Below are 15394 nucleotides of genomic sequence, written 5' to 3'. Positions count from 1 at the left end.
GTCTTGTCATCAATAAGCTAACATCAGAAGAGCCTGTTGGATCAGGTCAACGGCCCATCTAGTCCAACATCCTGTTCTTTCAGCAACTGGTATTCCGAAACAAAATAAAAAAATTCCTTCCAGTAGCACCTTAAAGACCAACTGAGTTAGTTCTAGGTATGAGCTTTCGTGTGCATGCACACTTCTTCAGATACCTGAAGTATCTGAAGAAGTGTGCATGCACACGAAAGCTCATACCTAGAACTAACTCAGTTGGTCTTTAAGGTGCTACTGGAAGGAATTTTTTTATTTTGTTTTGACCATGGCAGACCAACACGGCTACCTATCTGTAACTGGTATTCCGAAGCATTACTTCCCCCGATCGTGGAGACAAGAGTATTGGCATCCTGGCTAATCCAGGAGTCTAATTCTCGTACGAAGGCGAGCCATCCGAGCCGGGAGATTTATAACCTAAAAAACACAATTTCGATATGTATTGTATAATATAGCGGGCGGAAACTGGAGCGTGCAGAACAAGCGCATACATGGTTACTCGGAAGTAAGGCCCAAAGTGTTCGATATGGCTTCTGTCCAGGATAATGTGCAAGCAAAGCTCGAAGATGAGGCTGAAGGCGCCTTACGACAACCCTGCAGCAACCCTGCAGTTAGCGCTCACTATACTGTACCATGGCTCCTTCGGGCGCCTCCCGGTCTCTATGGCTACCGCCCAGTGTTCTATGCCCTACCCTCAATTCCGAACTGCGCTTGCGCGCTAGCGCCAATGTTACGTGACAAACACATACTGTAATCCCTCCTCCTCCTGCTGCCCCCTCCCTTCGTAGGTTGAGGATCTGGAAGCTTCTGCGCCATTTCAGTTGGTCTCGGGCGCCATAACAAGCCGGTCGACCTGGCGGCGGCTGTTGACTGTGGAGCGATTTTAACGCTGTTTGTTGTTCGGGGGAAGTCTGTGTGATTTTTTAATTTTTTAAAAAACGCATCTGACGACATATTTGAGAGAAAACCGAGCGAGCTTTATTACCAGCCCCGGCTTTTTGTGGAGATTTCCGAGCGTATTTTTGTTCTTTCGGCACCTTCCCTTCGTTTCCTTCTTCCGGTCATGGCGGTTACCAACGAAGGTGGGCTCTCCCCTCAGGCACCACCACAAAGCCAGGGCCCATCCGCCTGGTACCAGTGAGTCTGAAGCGATTTTTCCCCTCTTATTTTCGCGCGGGGAGGGGAGAACTAAAGGCTGTGAGGCGAAGCGAGGGTATTTGAAGGAGACTCTGGAGGCAGTGAGGCTGCTAACACGAGCTTTCTTAAGGCTTCCTTGCTCCTGCGAGAGAGAAGCAGGTCAATATTGGCCTCTTCCCGAGGGGGGGGGGGAGGTACAGGCTGACACGGGTTGGCGTCGGATTGACCCATCAGCTGTGAGGACAAAGCGGAGGAAGGAGACTCGAGTTTGCCATCCAGAGCTACTTGAAGGGCGGGAGGGGGGAGAGGAAAAACCCGTAACAAATAAACCTGTTATTGGTGGGAGGAAGGCTAAGGCTCACGACAACCCTGTCAGGTTAAAAAATAAATATTTAAAGTGAAGCTTCTGTAGGTGTACGAAGAGTATCCTCGTCGGATTGTGGTGCCAGCCCTCTTTGCTTCTCGCTTTTGTAGTGTGGCATTTCTTTAACTTGTTCGGAATTGTAACCAAACAAAATCAAGGAAGTAATTGTAGTTGTTCAGGGTCATTTCTTCCTGCCCTTGGTGTTCCCCCCTGTTTGTTAATTCCCTTTCCCATAATCCGTTTTGGGACAGTAAGATCCTTGGAGGCAGGCAGAAACCTCTCGTCTCTTTGTATGCAAGCAATGCAGTCGTGCCCATGATTCTTAAGAAGTAAGCAAAGCCCTGTTTCCTTCAGTAGGGCTCACTTCCTACTATGTATTGTTCACGGGTGTGGCACTTGGCGAAAGATAATAAAGGGCTTGGGAAAAGGCTGCCAGCTTTAAGTGGGATGGGGGGGGAGTGCACGCGTTGGATTACAGCTAATTAATTTGTACACTACCCTAGTCTGCTGCTTGAAGTAAAGTAGTAATTTATGCTGTCAAGCATGTTTTTGAACAAACGTGTCTTTTGTGTAAACTACCATGAGAGTTCACAAGGGCAGTCTAGTTTTTCCATACTCCCCTAAATTAGAACAATAAGCTGTCAGAAACAGCCAAATCCCATGTATGTTTCCCAAAGATAAATGTCCAAAGCAGTCTTGAATGCTTCCTTTGAAATTAGCAGGGTTTAGTGGTGGTTGGCATTGGCAGGATTGTGCTATTTTTTAGGCACTTGCATACTGAGCACCATGAGTCCTTTTTTGAAAAGCCCAGTAAAATCTGCTTTCTGTTAAGGAGGCTTTTGGAGAAAGTAAAATTATACAGTGTGTGATTAACAATAGAGATGACGTTTTATCTGGTAGTAAGCACTGTTGAAGATGGGAGTAAAAATGCTTAGGAAAAGACTAGTAACTTGATCCTAACACTTTGAGTATGTTGAAAGTGCATCAAATTCACAGTACAATGTCGCTCAGTATTATGCCCATACTGCAGGGGAAGGACCTGAGAAAGTATTAATTTTTCTGTAGAACGAACTGAAGGATAATATTGTAGCTCTTAAATTCTAATAAAATTTATTTCAAAAAAGAACTGACTGAATGGTTGCAACTCTTATTCATAGGAATCCACAGCAGAACCATGGAAGTCCTGAGCAGAATGGGAGTTTTTCAGCACCTATTGGTATGTTGCTTATGGGAATGTATGTCTAGTGTTTGGCTGATTATGTTTTATATCTAAAATGTTTCCACCCCATTTAATTAGTTGTCTGCAATTCAAAGGTGCTTGCTGAATTAGGTGATTCAAGGCTCCAGACAGAACCTTCTTCCTGTATGGTTTGCTAGTGATAAATATTCCTCTATTTAAGGCATTAGAATAATTTTCATACTTTGTGGTAGTAATACAGTACAGTCAATATTTTTGCTTTAATTATTAATAAACACAAATTAACAAATAAAACTCTTAATGAAGAGAGCAGGATCATAGAACAAAAGTGGTTTGAAGAATTAAGGAAACAGGAGTGATTATACCCTAGTATGATAGATCCAGTGTGTTGTAACTAAAATGGCTGCTGTTATATAACAGCAGCCATCTTGATTGTTAAATCATATTGCATACAGTTGAATGCCTCCAGCTCCATAGTGGCTCAAAATACTAATTTGACCGTTCTGTGATGTGAGTGGAGCATTAGCTTCTAGAATTCAAGCATTTTTGTTTGAAAGGAGGTTCTATGGCTGTCAAATGAAAGATCTGAACCATGCCACTTAAAATCTTTCAGGCATAAGGTTTTTAATAATGCTTCCGAGTTGACTTGGAAGAAACATTATGCAGTTATGACATTGTCATAGTTCACAATAGCAGAAGTTTTAAATCAAAACTTCTATCTATCCCTCCTTCTCCTAAACAAAGGAACGGGAATTGGGCAACCGAAAGCAGAAGGCACAAGTTTGAAAAATACCGAAAAGCAAAAATCTAGCAAGAAGACAGATGAGATGACAGTCTTTATGGATGACTTGACTTTGAGTTCACCAAAAGAAAGGTCTCGTTCAAGGTCAAGGAGCAGCTGTAGCAGAAGATCATCTTCAAGATCATCTAGTAGGTCATCTTACTCCACAAGATCAAGTTCAAGCACTTCCTCTTCCTCCAGAAGCTGGAGTAGGTCAAGAAGCAGATCAAGATTACGTGCTAAAAGGAATTGTTCTTGGAGGTGCAGAAGGTATTCAAGATCTTATTCCAGAAGCCGGTCAAGATCACGTAGCTACAAATACCGAGAAAGATACCATCCTAGATACCATAGGCGATACCGCCGCTCTCCTCCAAGATACAGATCACGTAGTAGGTCTCTTGGAAGACCATGCTATAGAAGATCTTACTCTAGAAGCAGGTCAAGAAGCCGAAGATACTATGGATTTGGAAGAACCATATATCCTGAGGCTTATAGAAGCTGGAGAAGCCGTTCTCGATCAAGATCTCGCAGTAGAACCCCTCTTCGCTTGACTGAAAAAGGTATTGGCAGATCATCAATCTATATTGGTGGAGAAGCATACTAGGATATTTTCAAACTTTGCTATAGAAAAAATATATCCCATCTTAGTTTAAAAAGTCCTGTCTAGAGACTTTTGCTGTACTTTCATTAACTGATAGAAGTAGAGAGTTCTTCTCCAAGAATAGCTGTACATTGAAGTTACTGTGGTTTGGTTTGGTTCAGTTCAGTTCAGTTCAGTTCCTGTGTTCAAATCCTTAGTTGGTTGTAGAATCACTTGATGTGTTTGGGAAGTCACTGTCTCAATTCTTTAGTGTACTGTCTTTGAAAATCACCTCTACCCCCAAGTATAAATTTAGCTTTTCTGCTCAGTCATCACTAACTTCCCTTTATCTTGCACTGTGGAACTTGTCTGAATTCCTTTTTTGGTGCTTTCAGTTAGTTTTCTATTGCATTTTAAACCCATGTCACCTAGAGGGCTGAGTACCTGCTGTTGTTTATTTGTTTTAGAAAAAAGAGAGCTACTGGAAATCGCAAAGGCCAATGCAGCAAAAACTTTGGGGACAGACAATGTGGTCCTGCCAGCCAGCTTGAAAATTGGTACAATATCAAAAGAAAGTGAAAGCAGAAAGCCAAATGAGGAGAGTGTAAAGACTATGGTAAGTGAAATGGTTATTCAGATGCTAAAACTAAATGCTTTGAAAAACTACATAAAATAATAGAGCTAGCCTTGTTTCATCAATTGAAAATAAATATTTGAAAATATTTTCAAAATGTAGTTAATATTTTTCAAGTTTGGAAACCAAATGGCAGATGTCAAATCTTAGTCTGTTGAGGTAAAGTTACCAAGTAATCCTAAACATCTGAGTTCTTTGAAAATGTTCTGAGATTTCCTAATGATTAAATAATAAAATAAATTACATATTTTACTAGCTCTTCAATTTACTAGTTGGGGTCCTTTTTCATACATTTTGCTGACCCAGATAAGGCTAATTTATATGGATGTTAAATTTCAAATGGTGTTCTAATACCTGTCAAATTGTGATGCAACAAAAAGTTCCCAGAAATTCTTTATCTGGACACACAGCGCATTTTACATGCTTTATTTCTGTCTTATAGAAATCATGAATATGGTCTCCAGCACTGATGAAGAAAATCTGGTGGTAACTAAGTGATTGTGGGCTGTAGCCAAGCTAACTTAGGGGAGGGAAATAAAAGCCAAGTTAGCAAAAGCTGTATTATATTACACATTTTCCAGACGATTAGAAAGCTTTTACACAAATGAAATCCTATGGTACTCACTGTGAAATATCAGGGGCTTGTTCCATTTCTAAGTTAAGCAGGAATTTAGACAACTATAAAATGGTATTGTTAGCTCTCCCAGATGTGAAGGGGAAGATCAGAAGATCACTTGCAAACAAGATCGTCTAATCTTTATGAAGCTGATATGTAGGAGTTAATGATGTAACAATTATTTTGATAAAAATATTACACTTCATCAATTCATCTTCCAAATTATCTAGTGAACACCGCATTAAGGAATGAATGAGGTTATACACAATATTTTCTGAAAACAGCAAAGATGAACTCCCCTCTTCAGTAGGCATTCATGCCTCACAATGAAGGAAAGAGCAGGGAATAGCCTGTTAGTCCCACACTTTTTGTTGCACTCTGTTGTTTCATCAAGTAGTGCGAAGGGAACTTGTAGTAGTGAGCCTTCTCTTCAAGTGTTAGCTCCCCACATGCCCTGGAAAATTGTAATTGGGAGGGGCGCCTAGATACGAGTCAACCAAAGGCGCATACTTTGAGTCTGATCCTAACCATGTTTATTTTAAAGCCTGATAGCTTTATTGTAGGTTATTTTCAGATATGCAAGTTTAGGATTACAGCTGTAGTGTGTTAGAACAGATTTTGTTCTTTCCTTTGAGCTATGTGATTAAGTTTAAAATAGACCTTCCCTTTGAACAACCCAGAAAAAAATAACAGAAAATGCCCAAAAAAGGATCTGAGACTAGTATTACAGTGCAGGACAGTGCCTTTCTTGTACCTCTGAGATCAATAAATTGAATGTATGTATATTGTCAGGGAACTGCCATCGGAGAGACAGGTAGTGGACAGGCTACAGGAGAATAGGAGAGAATCTGCAGTAGAAGAGGGAACCAGCAGGGGGAGTGCAGGAGTCACAGCGGAGGGGAGGCTCTGGGATGCTTCCAGTGAGAGTAGTGGAGAGGTAACGGGACCCCCGTTGGGAACGCCCACCCTTCGCCGGAAACTGTCACGCAGAGAGTCTCGAAAGCGCATGTCTGTCAAAGAGCTTTTATGTTGGCGTAAATTCCGTAGACGCCCACTGTCAGATTCTACCAGCGACTGACGGAGTCATGCTTTGGGGGCTCCGTTAGTGCATCGGTTTGGATGACCAGCCAAACCCCAGAGGGATCAAGCTTTTACGCACAAGCAGCACACTATCCCACCACAGCAATCTGACAGTCTTTGAAAGCAGCTTGTGCAAGCAGAAGGCATCATGAGCGAACCATCCGGAACCGGAGGAGCAGGAGCGGGAGCTGGCGCAGATCCAAGCCTGGAACAAAGGTACAGGGCGTTGGAGGTCCAGCTGGCACTGCAAACGGCGAGGCTCGAGGAGAGGAGGGCTCAAGATGCAGATAAGGGGAAGACCACCCCACTTGCCAGACGGGTGCCTGGACTGGTGCAGAAATTTGGGGGGGATCCCCGGAACTATCAAGCCTTTAGGACAGAGATGCAATATGCACTCAATCTACTGTTTGATGACTTCCCCGACGAGAACTCTAGAGTGGCGTACGTGATTGGCCATCTAGAGGGAGGGGCGAGGGACTGGGTTCGGCCCCTGATGGCAGCCAATAATGAAATCTTAAAGGACACAATGAAGTTTTTCCGCGCCATGGACTTGATGTTTTCCAGCGAGATCGAGCAGGGAGTGGTGCGCAGGCAGTTAATGGCGTGTAAACAGGGGAGCCGATCTGTACGTGAGTACTGGACTGAGTTCACCATGCTGATTCATAGACTTGGGTGGGACCTTGCTAGTGAACCTATTCAAATGCTGTTTGAAGAAGGTCTCTCTCCGGCAGTGAAAGATGAACTTTCCCGGGCGCCTAGGGCGGAGTCTATGGATCAGCTGACTAAATCAGCGCTGTCCATTGGGGCACGCCAGGAAGCTAGAGCTATGGAAAAGCGGGAAGGAAAGGGGGAACGTTGGAAGGACTTCCGCATTCCAGAGATTCCGGAGCAGCCTTTCCCGCCAGCAGAGCCGATGGAACTTGGAACAGCGCGCGCGCGCGCAGTTTCAAACACCAGTGAAGGGCGGAAGAAGGAGGGAAAGAGCGGCAAGAGATGCTATCTCTGCCAACAGCCAGGTCACTTTGCCAGAGTCTGTCCGCAAAGGAAGGAATGGCAAGGGATGGCGGGAACTGTTGGGGGGAAGGAGGAAGAAGAAATCACGGAGCCAGTAAAAGCCAACGCCTGGTTGCCAACATCAGGGCACAGCAGCCAGGCCAGGGAGTAATGAATGTGCCCACGCCGGAACCTCCAAGACCAGCGCTTGTGATAGAGGTGTTGCTGGAACTGGCAAACGGACACCCACTGAAGATAAAGGCGCTATTGGATTCAGGTAGCTCATGTAATTTCATGAGCAAAGAGTTTGCAGCTGCACACCAAATACAGACTATCCCATTGAGTAAGCCTTTGCAGGTTACCACGATTGATGGGAGGGAGCTGTTGGGAGGAGAAGTGAGCCAACAGACTGTACCAATGATAATGAGGGTGGCACGACACACCGAACTGATAGCGTTTAACGTAGCCACCTTGGGAGGAGCTCCTATTATCTTGGGTATGAGCTGGCTGGCGCTACACGATCCGCTAGTAGGCTGGCATCAGAGAGTGGTTTCCTTTGGATCAGCACATTGCCTAGAACACTGCAAGGAGGGAGAGGCTCAGGCAGGCGCCAGGGGCACTCTAGCAGGGATGGAAGTGATGGACAAAGGGAGGGTGCCACCACAATACGCTGACTTGCTTGACGTATTCAGCGAAAAAGAAGCAGATAAACTGCCCCCGCACAGACCCTTTGATTGTCAAATTACCTTACTCCCAGGAGCACAATTGCCAGTGGGCAAGCTGTATGCAATGTCAGACAGTGAGATGCAGGAGTTAAGGGAGTTCATTGACAAGAATCTCAAGCGAGGTTTCATCAGAGAGTCACGAGCGGTGGGGGGCAGCCCAGTGTTCTTTGTGGACAAAAAAAACACAGGCAAGCCCAGGCTTGTATGTGATTTCAGGGCCCTAAATGCAGTGTCAGAACCAGTGACTTTCCCTATGCCCAGAATTGATGACATTCTAACACGGGTGAGAAAAGGGAAAATTTTTACCAAGCTGGACCTTAGGGGGGCATATAACTTGATACGTGTGAGAAAGGGGGATGAGTGGAAGACCACTATGTTCACCCCCTTGGGGGCCTTTGAGTACACCGTTATGCCTTTCGGATTACAAGGGGGCTCCGCCTGTTTTCAATCATTCATGAATCACGTCCTGGGGCCACTGCTCTACAAGAACTGCGTAGCGTTCTTAGATGACGTTCTGGTGTACTCAGACAATGAGGAGCAGCATGTGCGAGATGTAAGAGAGGTACTGAGCAAGCTGCGAGAAAACCGGCTGTGGGTGAAACTGGAGAAGTGTCAGTTTCATACCAAGGAGGTGGAATTCCTGGGGTACCGGTTGTCTGACAAGGGATTGGCCATGGATCCCAGCAAGGTTCAAGCGGTACTGGAATGGAAAACACCAAAGACCAAGAAGGACGTGCAAAGGTTCCTGGGCTTCGGAAACTTCTATAGGAAGTTCATCAAAAACTTTGCCCATTTAACAGCGCCCATCACGGATTGTCTTAGTAGCAAAAAGAAATTTGTTTGGACGGGAGAAGCGCAACAAGCGTTCGAACGCTTAAAGCAGGCGTTTGCGTCGGAAGAGCAACTCTTGCACGTGGATCTACAACAACCAATGAGAGTGGAGACTGACGCGTCAGACCGAGCGGTGGGGGCCGTTCTTCTCCAGCCGGGAAAAGATACGTCTGAATGGAGACCGTGTGCATTCTTCTCGCGGAAGTTGAACAAATCAGAGAGGAACTACACAGTGTACGACCGAGAACTGCTCGCCATTCATGAAGCATTCCGGAAATGGCGGCACTTGCTGATTGGGGCGCAGCACAAGGTTCAAGTCCGAACTGACCACAAAAATCTGGAATACTGGAGAACAGCCCGAGTGCTGAACCAGAGACAAGTGAGATGGGCCCAGGAGTTCTCCAAATTCCACTTTGAGATTCGTTACGTGCCCGGCTCCGAGAACGTGAGGGCGGACGCTCTTTCCAGGAAACCTGAGTACTTAGAGGGGGAGGGAGCGCCTGAGGCAAGGCATGTAATCCCTGAAGACCGCTGGGTGTGTGGGGCGGCATTGGTGGGGCAGAGGGAACTGATAGAGGGTACGGAGAACGATGAATACGCCCAAGAGAAACTCAGAGAGCTCCGGAGGACAGAGGAGAACACAGGGGGGTTCGAAGAAAAGAACGGGGCGTTGTATTACAAAGGGGCACTGTACATACCCGACGGGGAACTGAGGGGCAGAGTACTCAAGCAGTTGCATGACAGCCCCACAGCGGGACATTTTGGACAGCACAAAACCATGTGGTTGGTTACCAGGGAGTTTTGGTGGCCCAAGGTGAGGGAGGACGTACGGGAATATGTCAGGGGTTGCGACAGGTGCCAGCGAGCGAAAGGAGAGAGGGTGGCGCCAGCGGGGCTATTACAACCCTTACCCACGCCCGAAAGGCCATGGGAGGCAGTATCCATAGATTTTATGACGGACCTGCCAAAATCCAAAGGCAAAACAGCTGTCATGGTGGTGGTAGATCAATTAACCAAGATGTGTCATTTTATAGCTTGTTCACATGCAGTCACAGCGGAGGAAACCGCCAAGTTGTTTGTAGAACATATTTTCAAGTTGCATGGCGCCCCCTTGAGGGTGGTCAGCGACAGAGGGAAACAATTTACTTCCAGGTTCTGGAGGAAACTTATGAGCTTACTGCACGTAGAACTCAATTTCTCAACTGCCCGGCACCCAGAAACCAATGGGCAAGCGGAAAGGGCAAATGGGGTTTTACAACAATACCTGAGGTGTTATGTAAAAGACAGAGAAAATGATTGGGTGGATAAGTTACCTCTAGCAGAATTTGCCTACAACAACGCGGAGAACGTGTCCACAGGGATGAGTCCCTTCCTGGCAAATTATGGGTGTCACCCCCGGGCATTCCCAGGAGAGGGAGGGGAGAGGTGGAGCGTGCCGGCGGCGGAATATTTTTTTGAAGAGATGGAGGCGATCCACCGTCAGCTTCAACTTAACTTAGAGAAAGCCAAGGAAGAATATAAGAAGCAAGCAGACAGAAATAGGAGGGAAGGTGAAACTATAAGGGTGGGGGACCGGGTGTGGTTGTCCACCCAAGGGCTACCGTTCAAGGGCGGGAGTAAGAAATTGAGGCCCAAAAGATTGGGACCCTTTGAGGTCATACAGCAGGTCAACCCAGTGGCATTCAAACTCAGGCTGCCCAGTCACATGAAATTACACCCAGTATTTCACAGGTCATTACTGTCGCCGTACCGAGAGGGACGCGAGTGGGGGGAGCGTGAGAGAGAGGCCACCCAAACGCCCGTGATAGAAGAGAGAGAGCGCGACATGAACGTGGCAGGAATCATTGATTCCAGGTGGAAGGGGAATCAGGTGGAATATCTGGTAGAATGGGAGGGGGAAGCAGAGTCGGAAAACACTTGGGTACCAGCAGAGGTAGTCAATGACGAGGTTTTAATAGAAACATTTCATCAGCGTTTCCCAAGAAAACCGCAACCCGTGGCTCGATTTAGAAGGGAACACTTTGGGACCACCGATGAGGAAGGAGAGTTTGAAGGGTTCCCAGAGTCAGGGGTGGGTGAAGAAGCCGACTCCGACGAAGAAGAGGAAGACGGGGAGAGAGACGGTACGCCGTGGCTGGAAGTGTTAGAATCCTCGGACGACGAGGAGAGTTCCTTCAGGGGCTTTCCGCCCTCACCGCCAGTGGGAGAGGAGGCGGGAGGGGGTGAAGGGGGCCCTGGGGGGGAGGTGGATGTCAGGGAACTGCCATCGGAGAGACAGGTAGTGGACAGGCTACAGGAGAATAGGAGAGAATCTGCAGTAGAAGAGGGAACCAGCAGGGGGAGTGCAGGAGTCACAGCGGAGGGGAGGCTCTGGGATGCTTCCAGTGAGAGTAGTGGAGAGGTAACGGGACCCCCGTTGGGAACGCCCACCCTTCGCCGGAAACTGTCACGCAGAGAGTCTCGAAAGCGCATGTCTGTCAAAGAGCTTTTATGTTGGCGTAAATTCCGTAGACGCCCACTGTCAGATTCTACCAGCGACTGACGGAGTCATGCTTTGGGGGCTCCGTTAGTGCATCGGTTTGGATGACCAGCCAAACCCCAGAGGGATCAAGCTTTTACGCACAAGCAGCACACTATCCCACCACATATATATATATATAGAGAGAGTGAGTGAGTGTAGTTTATAGTTCTATTCAGAAGCAAGTACACAGAGTTCAGTGGCACTTCCTTCAAAATAAAAACATGCTTCCAACCTTTCATGTGAAAACTTAAATATATAAAAAAAGACAGAATTGGTATAGGGGTCTGGAAAAACAAATCCTACATCTCTACTAATATGGTGCACATTGCGATAATGGATTTTTGTGGAGATTTGATTTCTGATATATGATCTATTTTTAGATATTTTAATATGGATTGTGTAAAACATCACAAACCTTAAGAGTGGGGATAGAGAAACTGACCCTCCAGATGCTGTTTAATTCCCAATTCTGTCTCAGCCAGTGAACAGGAATTATGCGGGTTATAATTTCACATCTGGAGGGCCACTGGTCCCCTATCCCAGTTACAGATAAATTAGCTTTAAATCTGCTTAGAACAGGCATAGGCAAACTCAGACCCTCCAGTTGTTTGGGACAACAATTCCTATCATCCCTGACCACTGGTCCTGTTAGCTAGGGGTGATGGGAATTGTAGTTCCAAACATCTGGAGGGCTGGAGTTAGCCTATGCCTGGCTTAGAAGCATAGGACAGGTAGCAATGTGGAGAGTGCTCTAATAGGAATTGAACGTTTTAGTCCTTACCTATGAGCTTTAAAGATTCAAGTAGAGTGGTGCCTCGCAAGACGAAAATAATCCGTTCCACGAGTCTCTTCGTCTAGCGGTTTTTTCGTCTTGCAAAGCACGGCCATTAGCAGATTAGCGCTATTAGTGGCCTAGAAAAAGGGAAAGAACTCGCAAGACGTTTTCGTCTTGCGCAGCAAGCCCATAGGGAAATTCATCTTGCGAAGCACCTCGAAAAACGGAAAACCCTTTCGTCTAGCGAGGCATTCGTCTTGCGAGGCATTCGTCTTGCGGGGCACCACTGTATGGAAGTTTGCACAGGAATTGATCTTTAAGCAGCTCTGTATGTCTTCATACATTGTTCTAATTGGATTATATCTTACAATTTATGTTAATTTTATTTTTCAGAATGCATTGTGGCAGGGTCACTGGCCCTAAAACCAGCAACTGTTCCTTTTAAAGAAGCCACACTGTCCTCAGGAAAAGACAAGAAAAAAGAGACCCCATCTGGTCAATGGATTCCTGTTGGGAACGAGGAAAATGTTATGTTACATAACATTTCACCTAAAAGTACATCCTCTAGAGCATGCCAGTACCCATGATCTGTTTGAGCTGTTGAGGCATTATGGGGTTTGAAATCCTCTCAAAATTCAGGGTTTAAATACAGAATGCTTAAAACTGTATTAATTTGAGATTTGGTTTATTTTCCAGATATACTATGGGAGTTATATAGAGGTCCAGAAATTACAGGTTGGAATTTTACATTTCTGTAAATAACTTTTCATGTGGCTGTAATAGACTAAATTACAGGTGGGTAACTTTTCTCCTTGTGAGTCATGTAGCAACTTCTAGTGTTTCATGTGAGTGTAGCTTAATTACTGTACTACATATAAAATTATTTTTTCTACACTTTTAATACTTTTCAAGTCAACACTTTAAAAAGTGTGATTTATGGCTCCTGGTGGTAATTCAGCTGGCTTGTGTAGCTTCCCACATTCCTGTTTAACCTGAACACCACCATATTTTGCAAGTGGCAGAAGGATAAGCAAAGAAAATTCTACTTGTGCTCTTGAAGTGTCAAAACTTTGAATTTTCAGTTGCACAAGGTTAAAATATTTTTTGTCTGCTGTCTTGTTATGGAACCAGCATAATTGCTCTCATGTTGCACTTTTAGTTAGAAGTAAAACATTTGCAATGTCAGCTATGACCTTCTGAGCTTGTGCATGTTCCAAGTACATCTGCTAAGAGCCTAGTGCTAGATATATAAATCCAGGTTTTTTTGTAGTTTGCCCCAAAGGCTTATAATGTAATGCAAACATAAGGTAGAATTTAAGTAGACTGCCTTTCAAGCAGAAGGGTTTGGTTGGGGCAACGTTTATGTCAGATGAAAGTAGGTATTAGGTAATCCCTATATTGTATGGATGTGTTGCTATTGCTAAATGTGATTAGTTGATACAACATTTAAGGAGAAAGCTAGATTTTGTGACGTGACTTAAAATCTAGAGATAAGATCACTTGCACAAGCAGCACCTTTCTTTTAATATGCATAAAACTGGATTACATGTATAAAATAAAAACTTTTAAATAAACCTATCCTGAATATTGTGTGACGTTTCTGAGCATTTATACATAACAAAAGTGGATGGGATGTTCAAGGCCAAAGAGGCATGAGCAAGTTGCACTTTTCCTTGTAACTTTGGTACCTGAAAATGAGGCAGATTCTTCTGTAAACTTTGTCAACAAAATACAAAACAGCCAACCTAACATCCACAGCAGCAAATGTAATGTTCATGGGCTGAGATTGTGTAATGCTAGCACCATCTACTGGAAGCTGTGGGGGTTTTGCTGTGAGTTGCCGTGTTTATTTCCAGGCCTCTACTGTAGCCAGCATTGCCTTAATTGTATGACATCCAGGCTGAGTCGCCTGCTGTCTTGGAAAGTAAGGCCCTTCAGTAAAAGCAAAGGCACAACAGAACTTTTGTACTACCACTTCAAATCAAAATTGCTTTGGAACTGCAAAGCAAAATTATTGGCATTTGCAAGGTGAACTATGCCCTTTTAACTGAGTTGTGCCTGAAGCATTTTGAATGTTAACATTCATTCAGAGTTCTGCTATGAAGCTGAATCTTTAAATATTGTGAAGATGTCTCATTACTTCATCAAAACCAACTTGGAAAAGAGGAATTTATGGTTGGCTGCTAAAAACAATCCTTTCCTCTATATTCTGTCCTGTAAGCACATCTGAAGAAAATCAAATGGGTTTTTTTTCCACAGTACTTAGCATCCCATGGTTTTTTTCTGCCTGCTCCACCAGCACCTTGCCCAGTGTGACCTCTCGCCTCCCACCCTCCCCAGTATTTACCTTGGAGATAAGCAGTGCAGCCAAAGGGGCCACCCAAAGGACCCAGCTCAATGAGCCCTCTTGTGAGGGTGCCTCGGGCAGTGGCCAACTGCGCTTCTGTGTCTGTTCACTATTTGCTGCCCCAAGCCCAGCTGACGCCCATCCTTTTGGTACCAGGTGGCTCCTGCTGCAGTAGCTGCTTTCTGTCTCAGGACCACCATGCTCACACCACTACTCCAGAGCCCTGGCAGCCTGCGGCCCACGTGTTAGACCACACTGATCTAGAGTTTTTAGTTCACACTGCTGAAGATAAAGGAACCCAAGTTGTTGGCAACCCATCCTCTCCATTTAGGCACCTAATTTGTCACCTGGAACACAGTCCCATTTGAAGTATGACTGTCCATCTTGAAGTAATCCTTTTGGGTAGTTTTTGCAAAGATAGGGTCTGAGTTGACTGAATGATCTGTTGAGGATCACTTTTGTCTTCACAATGACATGGATGGTGAGGCCAGATATTTGGTTTCTTCCTATTCAGTTTCAGAGCTCATGCTTCCTTGTTAGTGACATGACATGCACCAGGCATCTCTGGCAGCCATTACAAAATTAACTAGGAACTGTGTCCCTGTTCGCTCTGCTCTACAACCCTTCTGACATTCCCTCCATTAAAGCCCCATGAGCTTCCCCTTCCCACACCAAGCAGCTGCTAAGCTTGCTTTCCCCCTTCCCAGCCCCATGTTTGAAGCCACTTCTAAAACCCTGCTTTCACTCACATCCATGCCTTTTTTTGTGCAACCCCTTCC

General features: G+C 45.3%; 1 protein-coding gene across 3 annotated transcripts; it reads left to right on the top strand.

Annotated features, from left to right (window-relative positions):
* The first annotated feature begins 828 nt into the window (after positions 1-828).
* Positions 829-13846, top strand: RSRP1 (arginine and serine rich protein 1). Of its 3 annotated transcripts, XM_081869476.1 has the most exons (6): positions 836-1170; positions 2692-2750; positions 3477-4073; positions 4561-4709; positions 5170-5213; positions 12662-13846. In XM_081869476.1, the coding sequence occupies exons 1-5, from the start codon at positions 1097-1099 to the stop codon at positions 5176-5178; spliced, it is 888 nt and encodes a 295-aa protein (XP_081725602.1). In that variant the 5' UTR covers positions 836-1096; the 3' UTR covers positions 5179-5213; positions 12662-13846. The 3 variants fall into 3 exon arrangements, with proteins under 3 accessions (XP_081725603.1, XP_081725602.1, XP_081725601.1); XM_081869475.1 differs by lacking the exon at positions 5170-5213 and having other exon boundaries at positions 837-1170; XM_081869477.1 differs by lacking the exons at positions 3477-4073; positions 5170-5213 and having other exon boundaries at positions 829-1170.
* Positions 13847-15394: the final 1548 nt, after the last annotated feature.

Source organism: Podarcis erhardii (assembly GCF_964252035.2).
Source record: "Podarcis erhardii genome assembly, chromosome: 7".
Taxonomy (NCBI): domain Eukaryota; kingdom Metazoa; phylum Chordata; class Lepidosauria; order Squamata; family Lacertidae; genus Podarcis; species Podarcis erhardii.
This window is presented reverse-complemented; position numbering and strand designations above follow the sequence as displayed.

Bases quoted from the DNA above. Each gene is read 5' to 3' on its own strand.
- RSRP1 (XM_081869475.1), top strand. From the start codon at position 1,097: ATGGCGGTTACCAACGAAGGTGGGCTCTCCCCTCAGGCACCACCACAA. The intron at 4,074-4,560 runs GTATTGGCAGAT...TATTTGTTTTAG, and splicing joins TCTTCGCTTGACTGAAAAAG to AAAAAAGAGAGCTACTGGAA. The intron at 4,710-12,661 runs GTAAGTGAAATG...TTTATTTTTCAG, and splicing joins AGGAGAGTGTAAAGACTATG to AATGCATTGTGGCAGGGTCA.